The sequence below is a fragment of the Alternaria arbusti genome, assembly GCF_024043155.1.
Source record: "Alternaria arbusti strain BMP 1465 chromosome Unknown scaffold_8, whole genome shotgun sequence".
Taxonomy (NCBI): domain Eukaryota; kingdom Fungi; phylum Ascomycota; class Dothideomycetes; order Pleosporales; family Pleosporaceae; genus Alternaria; species Alternaria arbusti.
In genome coordinates this window covers 1127036-1146760 of record NW_026249948.1, presented here as the reverse complement: position 1 = coordinate 1146760, position 19725 = coordinate 1127036, and the positions used below count along the sequence as shown (strand labels likewise).

At 52.6% G+C, this 19725-nt stretch overlaps 6 protein-coding genes across 6 annotated transcripts; 3 read left to right on the top strand and 3 right to left on the bottom strand.

The window, feature by feature from the left end:
* Positions 1 to 885: 885 nt before the first annotated feature.
* On the bottom strand, positions 886 to 2967 carry J4E86_006774 (uncharacterized protein; the record flags this gene model as incomplete). The annotated part of the gene is made up of 1 exon (XM_051447298.1): positions 886 to 2967. The coding sequence occupies one exon, from the start codon at positions 2965 to 2967 to the stop codon at positions 886 to 888; it is 2082 nt and encodes a 693-aa protein (XP_051301783.1).
* Positions 2968 to 3800: 833 nt separating this feature from the next.
* J4E86_006773 (uncharacterized protein) lies at positions 3801 to 4812 on the top strand (the record flags this gene model as incomplete). Its single annotated transcript, XM_051447297.1, has 5 exons — positions 3801 to 3870; positions 3929 to 4051; positions 4108 to 4185; positions 4236 to 4443; positions 4494 to 4812. 5 exons carry the CDS (start codon positions 3801 to 3803, stop codon positions 4810 to 4812), a joined length of 798 nt encoding a protein of 265 aa, XP_051301782.1.
* Positions 4813 to 6262: 1450 nt separating this feature from the next.
* On the bottom strand, positions 6263 to 8359 carry J4E86_006772 (uncharacterized protein; the record flags this gene model as incomplete). The annotated part of the gene is made up of 5 exons (XM_051447296.1): positions 6263 to 6659; positions 6713 to 6920; positions 6967 to 7044; positions 7099 to 7197; positions 7774 to 8359. 5 exons carry the CDS (start codon positions 8357 to 8359, stop codon positions 6263 to 6265), a joined length of 1368 nt encoding a protein of 455 aa, XP_051301781.1.
* A 595-nt stretch (positions 8360 to 8954) lies between these two features.
* On the bottom strand, positions 8955 to 12068 carry DBP9 (ATP-dependent DNA/RNA helicase; the record flags this gene model as incomplete). Its single annotated transcript, XM_051447295.1, has 4 exons — positions 8955 to 9218; positions 9269 to 9908; positions 9965 to 10950; positions 11400 to 12068. The coding sequence occupies 4 exons, from the start codon at positions 12066 to 12068 to the stop codon at positions 8955 to 8957; spliced, it is 2559 nt and encodes an 852-aa protein (XP_051301780.1).
* Positions 12069 to 13677: 1609 nt separating this feature from the next.
* On the top strand, positions 13678 to 16017 carry J4E86_006770 (uncharacterized protein; the record flags this gene model as incomplete). The annotated part of the gene is made up of 6 exons (XM_051447294.1): positions 13678 to 13782; positions 13836 to 14004; positions 14056 to 14156; positions 14209 to 14677; positions 14726 to 14808; positions 14860 to 16017. The coding sequence occupies 6 exons, from the start codon at positions 13678 to 13680 to the stop codon at positions 16015 to 16017; spliced, it is 2085 nt and encodes a 694-aa protein (XP_051301779.1).
* Positions 16018 to 16664: 647 nt separating this feature from the next.
* J4E86_006769 (uncharacterized protein) lies at positions 16665 to 18476 on the top strand (the record flags this gene model as incomplete). Its single annotated transcript, XM_051447293.1, has 3 exons — positions 16665 to 16887; positions 16944 to 17395; positions 17451 to 18476. The coding sequence occupies 3 exons, from the start codon at positions 16665 to 16667 to the stop codon at positions 18474 to 18476; spliced, it is 1701 nt and encodes a 566-aa protein (XP_051301778.1).
* Positions 18477 to 19725: the final 1249 nt, after the last annotated feature.

Genomic DNA, 19725 nt, shown 5'->3' with positions numbered 1-19725 from the left:
GGAGCTAGATGGTCTTGCATGCCGTGGTGGGTCGAAGTGGGGTCGACGGGCCGTTGGAACTCCATCGATGTGGCAGCGACGACGCCGTGCCACCTTCTCCTATATCTCGACCGCTTCGCTGGAGCAATGAGCAAGTCGGGAGTCGGATAAGTTCTATAAGGATGGAAATCGTATCCCACTGCCAATAGTTTCCGAGTGTCACTCCGACGGCTCATCTCAGATACGATACCAATAAATACACTGCTGGTGAGGTTTAGCATCTCATTCTAAAACAAGCATGTTGCGCGGCTAGCAATGATCGGTAACGGCTGTCGTGCATCCGCCGGGTTCGTGTGACCGGCAATTGCTCTTCTATCGGGCCGAAGGAAAGACATTGGCCCTTCCCTCGGGATGCGACGCGCTGATTCTGACCAGCCAGGCTTCGCTCACATGTAAGCGGGCGTCCTGCTGATAGCCGTCAACGTGGGACATGTGGAGCTGAGCCCGACTGAGTGGTCACACGGCGCAGGCTGAGTGTAAGCTCGCATAAATCTTGCTACCATTGGCGCAGTTGCCCGCTTGCCTTCTTCAGCTGGTGATCATCGCATTCAAGCTGCGGTTTCAAGAGGTCTCGGATCGAGCGGCATGGCCTGTCTGAGAACCGATATATGCATTAAGATAACGGGAAGAGGAGACAAAATGACCAGCTACCCCCCAGTGAGAAAAGCCGGCAAACTTTGCCTGAAGTGATGTCCGGAAATGAAGAGGTGTACTCCTGTAATCATACGCCCGTGAACTATACAGTGTTGGAAAAAAAAATCCGGTAACGGGTATTTGCAAGAAGGATGAAAATAATAACCGAAAAGTGATACGGACGACTCTCGGCACGAGGGGAACGGGACGCTGTCATGCCACTGACTGCTTTCTTGTGCGAGCTCCGGAGTGATGCATCGCGATCGTGGGAGTGCTTTTACTGCGCAGTTTCTTGACCGAGGAAAGCCACTCCTTAAGCCGATTGCCAGAACTCCTCCGTTGTGTAAGGGGTGGCCGAGAACCAGGCTTGTTCAAAGCATCGGTAAATTGGAGATTGCCCGTGTCGTTGGGTGTCGGCAGCGCTACGGTATGTACCCATGGATTTGCCGAAGTAAGCTGCGCAGTAGTATCGGATCTTGATTGAACGCATGCACCACTTGCGGGATCGGAGTTTGCATGGGATGGCGTTGATAACAAGAAGTCTTCCTCTTGTGTCGGGCCAGGACAATCGCCAACTACTGAAGCATACGTCTTCGTTCCGATATTGTCTGACACTTGCGAGGAGACTCGTGTCTTGACCTCCTGGTGATACCTAGCGCAGCTGATGTGATGCTCAATGTTCGTACTCTGAACACTGTCCTTTCGTTGGGCGGCATCGCCATATTCCACCGGACACGAACATGCGACTTCGACTGGGATAACATCTCCTGGATCACGGTCCTCGGCTTTGTAAGGTTCCTCAACCACGCCAGGTCTATCTGAGGGTGTCTTCGGACTGTCGTCATCAAAATCTGATGTCTGTGACAGCTGCGAGAACGACGTCGATGAGTCGTCGTCACCACTCTCTTGCGGAGTCCTGTGCAGTTGCTGAACCTCCGAACTGAGAGCTGGTTGGGCGATAGAGCGTGACACATCGTCGAGAGGATGATGCACCGACGGCGAGGCAACTGTATTCGGCGTAGCATTCAGATCGGGAAGTGACCCGAGATTACACTCCATCTCGTTAGCGGAAGTTGTCTTGCAGTCTTCCGCAGTTTCGCTCTCGACGAGGCTATCGTGACTCCAGAATTGTGTTGCTCGAAGCGCCCAATCACCCTCAGTGGTACTTGCTATCCCGTAGTGTGCAAGGGTGTTTAGATACAGGCGCTTTTGCACAGCATCTTCCTTTAGGTGCGTCAGGGACCATGCTCGAATCTTCTCTCTTACAGAGGCATTGTTTCGCATGGATGCAGCGGCGCTTTCAGTTTGAGTTCGTCTCATTGTAGTCGAATCTTCAGGTACAGTTGTGTGTGAGTTTGCCGGATCAGAGACTCGTCTCGCCAAACGTGACGCAACCAGCACCGGAAAAATCTCTTGAGCTTTGTATTGCTCCGCTTTGACTCTCCGGGTGGAGAGTTCGTATACCATGTTCCCAAACTCGCTTGCAGAGGTTGTGAGATTACTATCAGGAAGCCCATCTCCTTCCGGGAAGAACACATCATCTCCCTCATCCCAAGTAATAGTACTGGCTTGTGTCTGCCGCACCCTGTCAAGTTCCTTCTTCAAAGTCTCGACCCCTGCCATCATAGCAGCATATTCTCGATCAACTTGAATGAGCGGAGGCTGGGCTGCAACAGCAGAAGTAGCGAATGCCAAAGATGGTGGCGAAGGAGCAAATTGCGGAGGTGGTGGCGGTGGTAGCTTCAAGACTTGACTGGGAGACAACGATCCTGTAGGGCAAGGTGGTATATGACAGAGTGGTAGCTGGTGTGAGGTTTCAAGGCTTCTGCTGTGTGGAGAAGCGAGCTGTTCGTTGTCTGGCTCTGAGAAAATGTTGTTGATATCGAACTGGTAGAATTGAGTCTCGCGGGCGACGAATGTCCATTCCGCGCCAGTGAGGTCGCTTTCGGCTCGAAGGTAGTCGTCCTCCATCTCACCCAGATTATCTCGTGTTTCTCTGACGTCGTTGTAGGTGGCCAAGAGCGCTCTCGAAAGCTCTCCAGGGTAATTGTTGACAAACTCACTCAGCTGTCTCATGAACTTGGCTTCTGCATTGCCAGCATCTATCCGCTTTTGTTGAACCTTGCGGCCAGTTGCTCTCACTCTTTCCCGTTCGATCAACAAGTCTTCTCTATTGGCTGAAAGCTTCGCCTGGGAATCGGATAGGGTGTTCAGGCGTTGTCGATTGAGAACACTTAGCAGATCGAGCTGCGTAGCTGATTTTTCGCCATATCTGATTAGACTTTGCGTCTCCATGACGTCCCGGAGATTGAGTCATGGGCATGCAGACACAGAATTTGCTGGAGAAAAGACTTTGGGCAATTTCTGCTCCCTTGCATAACGTAGCGGTAGCTTCTTTTCGGTGGACAAAGACAGCCCTTAGGGCAATCACATGGACATCAGCAAAGAGCATCCACTCTGACAGTACGTGTTGGCATACGTGGTCCTTGTCTGGCGTGGTGCAGTAGTTAAGGGGTTTCCCAGGTTAGATGTCAGCCGTCAAGGCTTGCGCACGGAAGATGCTGAAGCGGTCCGGTCACTTCTCATATGCGCTGAGATGAAAGAACCATTGAGCAAACAGATCGGAAGCCATGCGCATGTGTGCATCCGACTTGCTTGTCGCACGGATGAAGTGTCGGGTATCAGGCTGACACCAACTGTTTTGATTGGTACCGACCGGGTCGCCGCTTCGCTCGTTTCAATACACGTAACCGCCCTAATGTCGGAACCAGCCGTATAATCCGGGAAACGAGTGAACACTCTCCACGCACATGCGTAATGCGTGAGGAGATGAAACGCATATGCAGACGAGTCTGGAGGTGGAGACAGCGATCGCTCACTCCCGTTGCACACCACACCCTCTCAATGTTCTCTGGCCACAACAGCAGAGCCGCATCGCTCAACACTTTCCAGCTCTTATAAAGTGACGCTAGACTACCGATCATGACGTTAGATTGTTACTCACGCCACCGCATCAATCAGGCCTGTAGAACTCATCGGCGTATTGCCAAAAGCACAGGGCGCGCCGTCGATATTGTAAGAGAGAACTCGTTTGACGCCAGCATCAGTGTCCAGTGACATTGTGCAACATGTCGAACGTCAACTGGGTATGGGACCAGCGATACCAGGATTACTACTGCATCACGTTGGATGCGTACCGTAAGTATTGGCACGTTTTATCAAGCTGAAACTCACCGCAGTCCACTGATCCAAACAGAACGTCCGATATATCACTGGTCTAAACAGCAGGCCCAAGCGGACATCGCCGAACCCCTTCCAAGGCAGGACTCGGGCAGTCAACAGAACAATGGCGCAAACGTGGCCCAGATGCCCGAGCCTGGTATGTCATTGCCCCAAACCTTGTGGCAGGCGTTTCGCCTAATATGTATTTCGTAGCCCCGCAGGATGCTCGTGCACTGAGAGGCTTCATTCAGGGGACGCCACAGACCGGCTGGTATGATCTTCTGGACCAGAGTAAGTAGGTCCCCGGGCGCCCAGCTTCTCGACTGATTTGTGGCACACAGGCTACCGAATGAGGACTGGCTCTGAAGCTCACACTTTCTTCGTAGTCGGAAAGGTTTTCGCAATGTTGTACACTGAGGCTGCGGGAGGAACTGCCCCTGCGTACCCAAGCGACGATGCATACACCATTGTTCGGTTCAATGAAGTGGTATACACAAACATCCGTCGGTTCGTGGTAGTCGCGGTTCGTCATGGCTTCGTAAAAGCCTGGTGAGGACTGTCTCAAGACCAGATATGTTGCACCAGCTAACATAAGCCAGTGGAATTGGTACATATTCCGGGCGTGGAGCCCTTAAAGACGGTTGCAGGCCATCCGAACATGCCATCGTCTACCTCCCCGGGACAGATCCAAACTCCTGCTATATCCCAGGAGAGTACGAAAACGGAATGGATAAGGAAGCCATTCAGATCGAGCCGGTCGCAGCCTCCATCTATCTGACAAGCAATTCCCGCATACGATTCGGGAAAACATACCCCATTGAGAAGAATGTCAAAGTCAAAGACATCGGCCAGGTCCATCCCGGGCACATAGGCAAGCTTCTCCAATATTGGAAGGATGAAGATCAAGACCAAGGCTAAGGCTGGGGCCTTCATCATCCAGAGTGTCGCATGGTGATGTACATCGCCACGCTCGGCCAGGAATTTTGCGCATACGACTTGCAAGCTCGACTCGGATGTCCAGCGGCCCCCATTCCTTGCTCCATCTGTCCTGTGTTCCTTTCGTCGAAATACGTATTTTGTCCCACTCTTCACTGCTTTTTATGATGATGAGTCTTGACGGCCGATTGAACGATTGCGAGCTTCGAGGGCTGGGACCGAAAGGGAAGGTGATCGCGGTGCGGTCGTACTGTTGTTACGATTTCTTCCCTATCACATACGTTATCTATGACCAAATTGGAACCTTCTCTTTCCTAGCCTACGGTGCGCAGCGTGGTGCGACTCAAACTCGCCCTATGATTGTGCCGCGCTTCTTCTAATCTCAATGCTTGCGTGTCGCCATCCGCAACGCTGTTTCACTGGACATTGGCCTACGCTCCTACATTCCAAAACATGCAGGCGCAATCCGTGGACGTGTCGCGGGCGTCAAACTCGACCGTAAGACCATATCGCGTGGTATAGAGGCTCCTCGTGTAGCTAGATCGGCATCGTCGAGGGCCGATTCCTGGTCGATCCAGTGGCTCGTCACGATAAGTAAGTATCATTTTGGTAACGTGTGCAAGGGGCTCGTCAGTACTGCGTGCGTGTGCAAAGTTGCGTAGGTATGGTGGGATGAACCAGGAGCGGGAGGCGACATCGGGAGCTTGGGCGCAAACCTGCAGGGCCGGGGCCGGCACAGTATTCCGTAGAGCCACCATCATTTACCGCTGCCATTGAGGATCAAGCTGAACATGAATTCCGCAACGAATGTGGCATATAAGCGAACGGTACAGTCACGACTTCGCGCTTTAGGATGCTGTCGTTCAGCGCTTATACTAGTGCTTGAGCAAATGCGAAGTTGCCAAAGCCGCGGACGCGGCCCGTCTTTGTCCCCATACTACTGCCCTGGAAACTTATTATGCCAAGACCCTGTCAAGCTACAGCGGTAGCCATCCGCCTACACCTGCACAGCTTGATAGACACCCGCCTCGAATACATCAGGCCCAGATCCGCCCACACCGCGAACTCTCCGCATACGTTTCCACCGAACGCTACCCGTTGTAGCCAAAAGGCACTCAGATAGCTGTACTCCATCTCACATTAGTAGCGATGCAGCATCGGCCAAGCCCATCACGACATTCTGGCCCAGCGAACGATCAAAGTTGCTGGCCTATGTAGGGGAAGTTATTTGATCTGCTCATATACGGAGTGCAACATCTGCGATAGTCGGGAAGGCAGCAGAACGCGACCCACATTCTCTCGCCCCGGGAACGCCCACATGAAAGCCCGACTCAATACTTCGGCCGTTAGTTTCGTGAACTGATAAGGGCAGCCAGAATTCTCGCCGATCGAGTTGGGTCAGGCCATTCATCCGCATACCACCAGGAGGCAATTACACATGCTGAGAAGAAAACCCGCCCGATGACCAGTTGTTCGAAGAGAAGGCGGTTGAAGATGAAGGAGGATACGCAAGGGGCGGCGTATGGTTTTCCTGCTGCCAGTAGCTGAGCAGTGCGCTGATCTGGTCTTCGCGAACTCGGCCAATGTCTTTGACTGCGACGTTCATCTCGATTGGATACACTTTGCCGAATCGGATGCGAGACTCCTTCCTGATACTCACACTTGGTTCCGCTGGCACAACCTCGATTGGCTCTTTAGTCATGCCACTTTCATATTCGCCAGGAATGTAGCATGACGCAGGATCAGTCCCAGATAAGTACACCATTGTGTGTTCGGCTGGGTTGCAACCTTCCTTGAGAGTTCCACGACCAGAATAGGTGCCGATACCACTGAGACAGATTAACACTTTGTCGCGGCTTTTGATAGCTGCGCTGAAGCTTACCAAGCGTTCACGAAGCCCCGTCTTACATCCACGACGACAAAGGGGCGGATATTTGTGTATGCGCTTTGCCCAAATCGTACCACTGTGTATGCTTCGTCGTTGGAGATCGATACAGAATCGTCGCTTGCTGTCTCGGTGTATAGCATGGCAAAAACCTTTCCTACCTTGAAAAACTCTCGCGCTTCGTGACTAGTCCGCATTCGATAAGCTGGCTTGGTGTTAGAGAAAACCTGCGAATGTCTTGATGTACTAACAAGTGTCTAGGCGATCGTACCACCCAGTCTGTGGCGTGCCCGATATGAACCCTTGTAGCGTACGAACGTCTTGGGGAGCTAAAAAGACTCAATCAGTACTGTCGTTGCAGTAAGATGGCTATCTTGTCATACCTGGCTCAGGCATTTGCGGCTCAATTGCTGAATCGGTTCTAGAACGAATGTCTGATGCGGAAGATTCGGCTTTTCTGCCCCAGTGGTAAATAGGGCGTTCTATAACAGTCAGCGTTCGGGTAAAACAGAAGACGTTCCCTAACTGACGGTACTGATCGTATGTGACATAGTAGTAATCCTGGTGTTCGGGGCTCCACGTCCACCCTTGGTTGTTGTTTATCCTGTCGGGCTTTGATACTGAAGATGCGCGTAGATCAATGGAGCGACAATCCGAGCAAGAGAAGCCGATATTGTGACAGATAGCGTCAAAAACTTGATCAGAGGTAGGACGACTCAACGAATCTCTTGCGGTCATATCTATGACGTGACACACAAGGAATGCCAGTTTGGAAGGGATATCGGCAGTTAGAAGTAGATCATGAAGAGAGTCCATGATTCCTGAGTAGCAGGCCTCTTCCGAGCCTTCAGGTTCTGATAAACGGCTTAGCCGTATCAACATCTCAATGAACACGCAGCCCAGAGAGAAAATGTCTGCAGCAAAATTTCTCTTCTCAAACTCAAGTACTTCTGGCGCGCAGTACTTTCGAGTCACGGAATCGGGTGCCCCTTCTGTGGTACAATGGCCATCTTTGTTCGTATCTTTTGAGGCGCCAAAATCAGTATATATCACAATACCCTGATGGATCAAGATGTTGCGTGGCTTGATATCTTTGTGACGTATCCCTCTCTTGTGCATGTATACCAGGCCACTTGACAAGCATCCAAACGCCTGTTCGAGAACTCTGGTCATCGCTTCAAGATTGGTGGATGAGTTCGCGGGTTTTTCGACCAGGTCGGCAAATCTGTCTAGGTAGTCATGCAGATCTCCTTCGTCTGCAGCAGGTTGCAAAAGTAGTCCGCCAGAGCCCGGCGTCGTAAACGAAGCGAATAATCGAATGACGTGAGTATGAGTTCTAAGACTGCGGATGATAGCAGCCTCATTATGGTATCGCTCCTCAGCCTGTTCCCTGCCTTTGCCCTTGCGAGGAAAATTGATAACCTTCTTTGCGAACAGTTCTTTTGTTTGCTTGTGCTCCACCCTTTGCACCACACCGCTATGGCCAAACCCAAGCACTTTTTGGCACTCAATCGGCAAGTACTTCTCGTCCTCGATCTTGTAGTCACCGTCTTGTTCAATAACGACTTCGTCGCTCAGCGACAGGATACCAACCGAAACTGAGACTTCGCTTGCTGCAGGGTTGGCAACCGTATCTACTTCCATGATGAACGCAAGGTGTGATACAATGGGTTCGTGGCGAAAGGATGACAGCGATACCGGCTAGGGCGCTATCATGGCATTCTCAGTAGTGTAAAAGTATATGCCGGGTGGCGGATTTACCTAAATCGCTTGCTCAAGAGCGCGGCTGAGTGCCTGCGAGTGACTCTCGTCGGCCGAACCCACAGTCTGCAACCCGCTTACCGCTCGTCACATCCGGTAGTTGAGGTCGCGCATGCTCATGGTTATGTCATTCGGATAGCCGTCAGTTGTGGATGCGAAGAGACAGGATTCCATCGGGGTGAGCTGACAGCAATGCGGGCCAAATACCGGTGAGCGTGCCGTGCATATGGTGGCGTTGTTCGGAAATCACGTGCACGGTGCCCAATACCTAGATATCTAAGCTAGGTTCGGTATTGTAAAGCAATGTAGTTAGCTGTGAGTGTGCGCAAGGAAAGTGGGAAGCCAAAATAATGCACAGAGAACTGTGTAGACGTAAGGGGCGTGGCAGATCATGATATACTATGAAGACACTGACTGAGCTGGCACGGCCAATCAGATGTCAAATTCGTCTTCCAGATTTCTGCCAATCTTTGCTGAGCTATTTCCTTCCCTTACCCCTCGCATTGAATGTCTTCAAAGGGTCGACCTTGCCATTCCTTCGTACCACTTTCCTGCCCTTGCCCTTGGTATATTGCTTCTTCGCCCGTGGTATGTTCAGACCGACAAAGCCAACATCCTGCGGCTTCTTCCCACCTGGTAAGAGATAATCAGGAATGTGTCGCAAGTGCGGTTGTATTCTGGCGGGATGGTTGAGGGTCTGGTCGTGGCGGAGATGCGCGAGCGCTTCAGGGTTCTCTTCAAACTGTTACGATGTTAGTATGAGCCAGCAGTGAATGATGTGGATGAACTTACGTATCGGGACAGCTTCTGCGACTTGGCCAGCTCCATGTGGATTTCCTTGATACGTGCCTCGCGGATGGCGATCCTAGTCACCGACTTCAGGGCATCTGCGAACCGGTATCGGAATGGCTCTAATCGTTTCATGTCGAATTGGTAATCCTCTAGCTTTTGGCCCTCTTCTTGGTGCTGCTCTACCTTCTTCAGAACCTCCTCATCATGTTCGCATCCAGCAAATGTAGTCGGCTTGTGCTTGCGGTATTTCTCCTTCGGGATGATGAACGAAATGGCCGTGCCAGACTTGCCGGCTCGTGCTGTTCGTCCAATTCGATGGAAGTATGATTTGTAGTTCCCGGGGAAGTCGAAGTTGATTATACAGCTGACGTTCAGGAAGTCGATGCCGCGCGAGACGCCGGAGTCGGTCTCCTTGTCCTTCTTCGCTTTCTTCTTTGGTCGCGACTCATCTTGCACGCCAACGACGTCGGTTTCGTCCGAAGCAATGAGGATCTTATAGAGATCTTTATTAAACTCCTCCACAATGTGTGTTCGGGACGCCAGCGGCAGTTCGGAGTTGAGTACGATCGCCTTGATGCCGAATTGCTCGAGGAAGAGTTTGACGCGGTATGATCGGTCGACGTCGCCAACGAAAACGATACTGGAGGAACAAAGTTAGTGTTTATCTCAAATGTAGTTCATGCCGGCGCTTCTTACCTCTTTCCATGGACCAGATTGAGTTTCATCATGGCGAAAAGCAAGAGAAACTTATCGTCCTCCGCCACCTTCAGAACGTATTGCTTGACCTTCTGTGAGTCCTTGTCGAGGTCTTGTAGCTTCAGTACAACTGGATCTGTGCAGAGCAGGCTGCCGAGTGACTCAACGTCAGTTGAGAGGGTGGCTGAAAGGACAATCTTCTGGACTCCAACAGGAATCTCCCGGGCGATGTTCTCCATGTCGTCTGCGAACCCGTAACCGTTGATCAGATCACCCTCGTCTACGACAAGCGTCTTGATGTCGCTGACTGCCATGGCAGAGCTGTTGATGTTTGCCCATGCCCTCGCTGGTGTTGCGACGACGATCTCTGGTTTGTCCGCGAGTGCTGCCTTGATGACGACATCCGATTCCTTCCCAGCGATGTTGCGGACCCGAATCGATTGTCCACAGTGTTGTGAGAGCGATTTCGCGACTGTCGCGATTTGTGAGCAGAGTTCCTTAGTGGGCGCCAGGATAAGCGATTGGCCTTTCTGTTGCAACGTCTTATGGAGGATGGGGAGAAGGTAGGCTCCCGTCTTTCCAGTACCTGTCCCTGAACGCGCAAGGACGTCGCGTCCCTCCAGTATCAACGGTATGCCTTGGGACTGTACTGCCGTTGGTGATGCCCATTTTAGGTCGCGGATCGCTCTTAGCAGACGGGGCTCGAGTTGAAGTTCGGCGAATGAGGCGACTATGGGGACTGGCTCAGCGGCAGGTTTTGACTTAGAGCTCTTCTTCTTCTTCGGTGTGGCAGCGGTTGCAGTCGAAGGCGCAGTTGTGGTGGATGTCGCGGGCTCGGGCGAGCTGCGGGGCTCGTGTTGCGACTCATCGCTCGATGTCACCTCTGGCACGTCGTGTTCGTTGAGTTTGCGCTTCGCCATCGTGTCAGAATTTGATTCGAATCTACAGTATGTGGTCGCGTCGTTGTTCGTCGAGGTTTGCGCTGCCTGCATCTACCAGTTCTGAACTTTTTTGGCGCTACTGCCGGGCGGCCTTGGCACGCCCCACAGCGGAGGTGCGCCTGCTGAACGCCCTGCGCCGGTCGCGACTTCCATCACACACGCGACTGGAAATAAGCTGCAGATGAACATGTTGGTATCACGGAGCTGTATACCGCAAGTTATACGGCGCATATGTCCAGTGCTATTGCTGCTCGGCGTTACTTGTATGTTATCGTTGATCTTTTGAACATAGACATGCGCCTTTTAGAAGCCGCGACACGAAACATTAGCCGTCATTCATTTCGACAAGAACGACCAAGCATGACCTCGTCAGCCCCCGCTACAACATTCAACTCCCGATCCCGATTAAGCCCTGATTTGTCTTGCAATAGTCGTCGCATGTAGCCTAAAGTTCTTCGTTAATAGATGCCAGCAAGGAGCACACAAACACTTACCCTAGGCATGCCTCTTCTGCCGCCATCCTGCACCATCTTCTCCAGAGCTACAACATATTTGGTGATCTCTTCGTTTCCCAGCTTCTTCAAAGCCTTCAAAACAGCATCGATCGTTCCCTGATCAGGTCCTTGGTCGCTCGTACTCATCAGGTCGATACCCGGGGGCGTTTGGGTGAACTCCACTGCCGTCGAATAGCTCGCGTAGTATGGGACTCTGTTCGCGTCACAGCCCCAAACCAAGATGCTGTATTGGCAGGTAGCCCCGGCTAGGATTCCGGTTGCTGCAAAGTCCAGCACTGCTGGCAAGTAGGGATGCGGTGTGTCGACGCCATATGTTGTAATGATTGTGTCGTTGCCTGGGAATTGGAATGAGAAGAGGTCGTTCACCAGTCCATTGGGCTCAGAGGGGTCGATCGGAGTCGGGTCGTATTGCACGTTCCGCATCGCAGCATACTGAGGGTTTGACGCGAGAATCATTGACCATGGTTGGAAGTAGAATCCGACAGGTGGCGGTCGCCATGATCCGCCGTGATGGGCATGATCGGTGGTATTGAACGTTGGAGGTATGCGAACCTGTACGCCTTCCGCACCCACCTTGCGCGGACATCCGTTTGGGTTGGTGTGCGCGAGGGCACCGAGTGCAGCCGCGAGTATCAAGATGGAAAGCATGATGCTGGAAGTAGTCTGTAAACACAAAGAAAGAGAGCTCAATACTTTTGGGTGTATATATGTGACATCCGGAGCTCCCGCTGACTGTCTGCCTGAATAGGAAAGAGGCCGGGGTAGTTGGTCCTGGTCGTCGTACGTTGGCGAATGGACACGCCAACCGAGCCGTGCGTCGGGTCACTCGCTCCTCACCGTGCACAACAAGTACGAGGTATTCCCAATTCTGCATTCAACGAGTTTGGCATTTGCGCTGAGATGTTTTCCATCATAGTCCCATTGTGGAGGTGTTTTGACAGCAGCCAGCGTTAAAGCAAACCGAAGCCCACCTAGGTATTGCAACACGCATGTCGGAGCATTAAGCGCTCACTAGTGCGACACCTTTGTGTGATCGTGAATAAGCCGAATGAGGCACAAATTACGAGTTACTCCTCCATGACGCGACGCTAATACAAACATCTCGTACATGAAACAACGAGCCTTCTCGTAGGTTTAGAAATGTTCGTTGCAGTCGCAGGGCGCAATGTGCCGATAGGATCTCCTTCGTATCAATATGTTCCGCTGCTCTGGATCAAAGATTCGACAGACTTCCGCAGTTCTAATGACCTGAACGCGAGAATCCGTTGTATACCTAGGTTTTAGCTCTTCTCATCCGCGCACGAGTTTTGGGTTTTCTCTCAATAAAAGCCGGAGTGGATCCATGCTGTCCTCACGACATTGTTCGTGTTGAGTAAGTAGTTCCATGATGGACTATGGCGGCAGAGAATGGCGGAAAGAGGGCCCGTGGATGCCGGTTTCAAGCTTCATTCGCCAGAACATGCGCGAAGGGCGACAGTGACAGTTTAGCTGAAGCTCACTCTCGAGACAAACAAGCACGTACTGTATGTGTCGAAGCTATCGAGTAACGACAACATTGCGAAGATGCAGGTCGATCATTACCGTGGAGAAAGCCGGGGTCGTTTCCTGCAAGCCGACTTCGGACTCCACCGCCAGCGTGTGCTCATTGGCTACCACACCATCGCTTATCTTCACTCTCCCGTTTACCTCATCGAAACCACCAACCCCAACCTGCCTCCAACATGCCCACCATCTCCACGCCCAGACCTGGTTCAGTCTGTCCAAGCAAAAAGTCACACATATCAGCCACTCAGGGCTCAGCAAGAAAATTTCCGCTGAGCCATTCGGTCCTGCCCGCCACTACGAGGCAAGCGCGATGCACCTCCGTTGCAAGGCCGTTCGTTATCAGCATAGGCGAGCGATCATGCAACGCCCAGTCGGCTAAGAGCTGAAAGTGCCCTACAACAAGACCTCATCGCTAACATAAGCTTCAAAATTGCGTAGAAGACGAGAGGTTTCTAGTCTTGGCCGTCGTTGCACGTTACCTAGTCTTGACATGCGCCTATCTTCAACCAATCATGTGCCGGCCCGATTGCCAATCGAAGAGGTGGTTGTGTGCGGTTGAAAGGCTCGAGATAGCAGTCTTGGGACCGAGCTGAAGCCGGGAAACGGTAATCGTGGGGATGCATTGGGGTATAGATACCTCGTCTGCCCCGCTGGAATGGTTCGACAGCCAACGCTTTGAAGCTTGACGTTGAACCAAGCTACATCTCTCGACATGGCTGGCGGCGGTACTCCTGTTGGCCCTTCTGCTTCTCCCCTCGGCCAGGGTTGGGGCTATGGCATCGTGCTTGGTGTTGGCTTTCTCTTTGCCCTTGGCATGGTATGTGTACCTCTAGCTAATGGTTCCAAGCGGCACAGTCTAACAATCTCAAGGTCTTCACCACTTGGGTCCTCAAGCGCTACAACAATGAGGTGCAGACTTCGGAGATGTTCTCGACTGCCGGCCGTACGGTCAAGTCTGGTCTGGTAGCTTCAGCAGTAGTGTCTTCATGGACTTGGGCAGCTACCCTGTTGCAGAGTTCTTCGGTCGCGTTCCGCTACGGTACGTCCCGACACTGCATCACATGAAATTAACAAATCTTAACGTCATCAGGTGTTTCTGGACCTCTCTGGTATGCCGCTGGTGCTACCGTACAGATCCTGCTCTTTGCTACCGTTGCGATCGAACTCAAGAGGCGAGCTCCTAACGCTCATGTGAGTGCAGCATATCCTAGCCATCGTAGATCCAGATCTGACCACCCCGTAGACGTTCCTTGAAGCTGTGCGTGCTCGATACGGAAAGGCCACGCATTTTGTGTACATCACCTTCGGCCTCTTCACCAACATTCTCGTTACAGCCATGTTGTTGACTGGCGGATCTGCCGTCATCAGCTCTCTAACCGGTGTCCCTACCGCCGCAGCCTGTTTCCTACTTCCCCTGGGTGTCGTAGTCTACACCATGTTTGGTGGTATCAAGGCTACGTTTCTCACGGATTACGTCCACACCGTTATCCTCCTCATCATCCTTCTTACTTTCGCATTCACGACTTATGCCACTGGTGACAGGCTAGGCTCGCCCAAAGCAGTGTACGATCGTCTGCAGGAGCTTTCGGCAACCACCCCCGTTCCCGGTAACGCTGGTGGAAGCTATCTTACGATGAGGAGCAAAGATGGCGCGATCTTCTTCGTTATCAACATCATTGGAAACTTTGGAACTGTCTTCATGGACAATGGATGTGCGTGTTCCTCTACATGGAATGGTATCAGAAACTGACAATAGTCAGACTACAACAAGGCTATTGCTGCATCGCCAGTCCATGCTCTTCCAGGATACATCATTGGTGGTCTTTCCTGGTTCGCTATCCCAGTACGTTCTCCATTCATGCTCATCTCAAATCCGTTCTGACGTGGATACTAGTGGCTTTGCGCGACCACTATGGGCCTTGCTGCGCTTGCACTGCAGAGCACGGAATACTTCCCTACCTATCCCAACGGCATGGACGAAGCCTCGATCAGCGCAGGTCTCACCCTTCCGTATGCTGCTGTAGCTCTTCTCGGATCTGGAGGTGCTGTGGCTACCCTCCTAGTTGTGTTCATGGCTGTAACTTCAGCTTTCTCAGCCCAGCTCATTGCCGTCTCCAGCATCTTGACATACGACATCTACGCAACCTACATCAACCCCAGCGCGAGTGGTCGACGTCTCGTCTACACTTCACATGTCTGCGTATGTGGATTTGGACTCGTCATGGCTGCGTTCTCAACAGGACTTTGGTACGCAGGTATCAGCATGGGCTGGCTGTACGTTTTCATGGGCGTGATCATCTCGTCTGCGGTGCTCCCAGCAACCCTTACGTTGATGTGGAAGGGTCAGAACAAATGGGCGGCAACCTTGTCGCCAGTGTTGGGTCTTTGCTGCAGTATCACCGCCTGGCTCGTCACCACCTCTAAGCTGAACGACGGTGTCATCACTGTCGCTACTTCTGGCGCCAACAACCCAATGTTGGCTGGTAATGTTGTCGCACTGCTTTCGCCCGTCATCTTCATCCCGGTCCTGACCCTGATCTTCGGAGTTGACAACTACGACTGGGTGTCAATGAAGAACATTCGCCTTGTCGACGATTCGGATGTCACAGCAGCTGCGCACATGGACATTGAAGCCGTGCACGGCCGCCATGCTGCCCTCTCCCCAGAAGCCGAAGCCGCCGAACAAGCCAAGCTGTTTCGCGCCTCCAAGATTGCAAAGATCACCACCGCTACGCTGACACTCGTTCTTCTCGTACTTTGGCCAATGCCTCTATATGGTTCCGGCTACATCTTCAGTCAGTCGTTCTTCTCAGGATGGGTCATCGTTGGCATCATCTGGCTGATGTGCAGTACTATGGCTGTTGGTGTATATCCTCTATGGGAAGGCCGTGAGAGTTTAGCCAGGAACTTCGGTGGTATGTGGCGCGACATCACTGGTAAGGGCCGTCGTCGCGGGGATCATGTTGAGGTGGTGGAAGGTGAGAAGACAGCTGTGTCAGGAACGCAAACACCTAAGGAGGCTGATGCGAAGGCGTTGGAAGAGAAATCGTAGATGAAGTTGGCAGACACACACACACACATACGGTGGAGCCTTTATTAGACTGTCCTATACCTCGCGCAAGAATGGAAGATTCTCTGGAGAGCACAGATTTCCCGTGTAATACTGATTAATAGCAGTTGTTCCAGGCCGCAACAGGCAAGCGCCCCGCTCGGTGCTTCCCTCGGCCACCCCTAAACTCTTGCACATCACCGCGAGCATCGACCCGGTTGCTGGTACCTCGTGATATTGATTACAACTCTGTCTAACGCTCCCGAGACGCGTTCGGTGCTTCTTCGCCCAACGTATTGGCGGTTGACCACGTTTTGCAAGGAGCCTCACCCGTGTCACCACAAACGCCTTCCCAGATCCAGGATGCACGCGCGGGCAAACACCGCCCCAAGAACGCGCTACTGGACAACGAAGAAGCGCGATTGCAGGAAGTTCCGGAACAATGTTCTTGTCGATCAAATTGTCCGGGGTTGCTCCAGGTACCCCGCGACCCCAGTGCTTACCCGGTAATAACTTCGGGGCATCTCCGCCGAGAAGCACGTTAGCTTTCATCCTTATGCGCGCATGCTTGTAGCGGTATATAACACCCAGTGCTACTATGGCTTCAGAGTCATCCTCGCCAAGTACACTTTCGCATCGACGGGATCATCATGAGCGCCCTCAAGTTCCTCGGCCTTGCTGCGCTTGCTGCAGCGGCTCCAGTGGAGGAGCGCGCAAAGAAGCCCAAGAGCTTTTTGAAAGAGCTTGGAAACTCGACTTGGATTATCGGCAATGAGATCTGGAATGTTACGCAAAATCGGCAGTATGCCGACAAGTTGTGGTACAAGGGCAAGGACCGCGTTGGAGATGCTGTTGGGCACTATGTTAGTTACAGTATGTGTGAAAAGGTGCTGCGGCAACGGAGTCACAACACAGCTAACAACCTGTAGACGGTGCGGCATCTGATTTGAACTGGACATCCGCCGCGATTGTGGACTCGGATACCGATTACATCAACGTCAAGTTTACGGCGAAGGAGGGCGACTTCCATTGGGTGATCTACGATGACCTCCCAGGCGCATACCAGTACTTTGTCAATCACGACTTACCTACGCTGGGCGAGTTCCGTACTTTGTGGCGTCTCGACAACGCCTCATTTCCACGTGGTCACAACAACGTCAAGGATGGCGTGCTTCCCGCGTTAGAAGAATACCGCCAAGCTACCAACGTCCAGGATGAAACCTGGCAAAAGGCTGACGGGTCATTCTTGACAAAGTACGACTGGAGTGGATTTGTTCGAGACCAGGAGTACTACGGTGTTTATGGCGACGAGGTAGGGAGTTGGTATCTCAACCCTGGGAAGGACTACTACAACGGCGATCATCTTAAGCAGGAGCTCATGGTATGTTCGATCCGGTCGCCTCGCTGGTATGTGGTTTGGTACTAACCTCGCAAAGGTCCATCGCGAGTCCCAGACGGGCGATGCAGTTCAGCTGAATATGATTCACGGCACACATTACCAGGCCATTGCGCGTGATTCGTTTGCTGATGGGAAGATCTGGGGTCCATGGCTCTGGTACCTCAACGACGGTAGCAAAGACGACGCCGCGGCCCGCTGGGAGAAGGAGGAAGCAGCCTGGCCGTATAAGTGGTTTGACAACAAGCCCTACCAGTCTCGCGGCAAGATGCAAGGCAAGCTCCTCTTGAGCGACGGACGCCCAGCTGCTGGCGCTGCCGTGTTCCTTGGAGACAACCGCAACACCACAGTGTCCACGCTCGACCAAGGCCAGAACTACTACTACACCACATACGCCGACGAGGACGGCAAGTTCGACATCCACGACATCCGTACCGGCACCTACGCGCTCTATGCTTGGGGCAACGGCGGCGCAATCGGTGATGTCACAACAAACTTTACCCAGAACGACGTCGTGATCCGCGAGGGAAAGAACACGAACCTAAAGGAGATGACATGGAAGGTCACCGACAGCGCAAAGCGCATCTTCCAGATCGGCGACTTCGACCGCACAAGCGACGGCTTCAAGCTCGCTGACCCAGCCCACCCATTCGAACACGCCCGCATTTCCAAGTGTCCTGCAAACCTGACCTACACTGTCGGCACCAGCTCCCCTCTTGACTGGTGTTTCGGTCAGTCTGCTCTCGGTACCTGGTCTGTTCTCTTCCCTTCCAAGAGCACCTCCGCCGCTAAGTTGACGGTCTCGCTGGCGGGCTTCTCTCAGGGCTCGAGCTGCGATATCCTGCTCAACGACGTCAAGGTGGGAAATATCACCAGCGCCAGTCTTTTGAATAGTCAGGATACGTATCGTGGTGCGACACGGGCGGGCGAGTGGAGGTTGCTTGAGATTCCGATCGCAGAAGGCGCGTTGAAGGGGGAGGGAAGTAACCGTCTGGACATCAAGGTTACTAGGACGACGCAATGGAGAGGGTGGCTTTGGGATAGCTTGGTTCTAGATGAGATGTAGAAAGATAGCTTGGTTCTAGATGAGATGTAGAAAGAATAGTAATGTCATTCGATGTGCACAATATGTTCTCAGCATTACAAGCTCAACGTGGTTGCCGGGCAGGTGACTTGATCAGGTTAGCGCCACCCTGAATGTAAACGTCATTTTGCCCAGCTCACTCAGGAGGTATCGCAACCCCGTCTCGCCTACCCGCTGCCCTGTGCCAGCAGCAACGCACTTCTGGGCTTCGCGTTCGAGCCTTGAGCCTTATCGCGAGCGAATCTGAGTCTGCGTATCAAGGGGAGGGTAAGCAAGAGTCGGTGGTTTGCGAGTGTTCGTCTTGAGTAATCGGCAGCAACGCAGTCCTGGAAGCCGCTATCGAATGCTGGGTTCAGTATCGAGGAATGATGGTACTAATGTATACATCCAGCGCTGAAAAATGAGCCACTCCGCATATTGCCTTCAAGCCATTCCAATCCGCCCGCACGTTAAGATGCAGCTTCCGCATTCAGCGCGAGACGAGACCAAGCTGCATTCTGAGTTAAGTCGCATATCCTTCTTACTTACTCTGATCGTCTTTCCCTTCTCCTTCCTCGAGACCCGCCGTAAAGGCGAATGACTCAATGAAAAAGATACGGCGAGTTGAATCGCAGGATGGACATGCCCAATGAATATGACTTGCGTCGCATGGCTTGCCACTTGATCTTGGAAGTGCGAGCACTCTCGACACTTGCCCAAGGTGAGATGTTGAGATCTCGTCCGGCCCTCGAGACATCCGTGAAGATGCTTCGCGGTCGGGACTTTTCTACGCTCGGTGAAGACGATACCAAAGGGGTGCTAAGGTGGGATGGGGTACGTACCTGATGTTCATCCTCCGGGCCCCACGAGTAATAGTCCTGAGTCTGGGTATGTATCTCTACGCGAGTCGAGACCTTGGCAGAGAACCGACCTCTTCGGGTATTGGGTCTGCACTGGACTAACATCGTGCAAAAGACCGACCTCAGGACAATGGCGGTGTTTCTGTCACTACGTTGGCCTGCACAACGATAGCACAAACATCCACCAAGTTTACCTATGGTGACATAGGATTTTCCAGCGGCGGAGGCGTACGACCACCGATGGTTGGCGGTCTTGGAGAGTCCAAAAAATGGCACATGGGCCCCTCTCCAAGTGCCGTGGTTCGAGAAACAGAAGAAAAGCTTAGGCTTTTTACGACCGCCGCTGATCTCTTGTCTCTTTGTCGTCGATATGGGAGCCAGCTACCCGCATG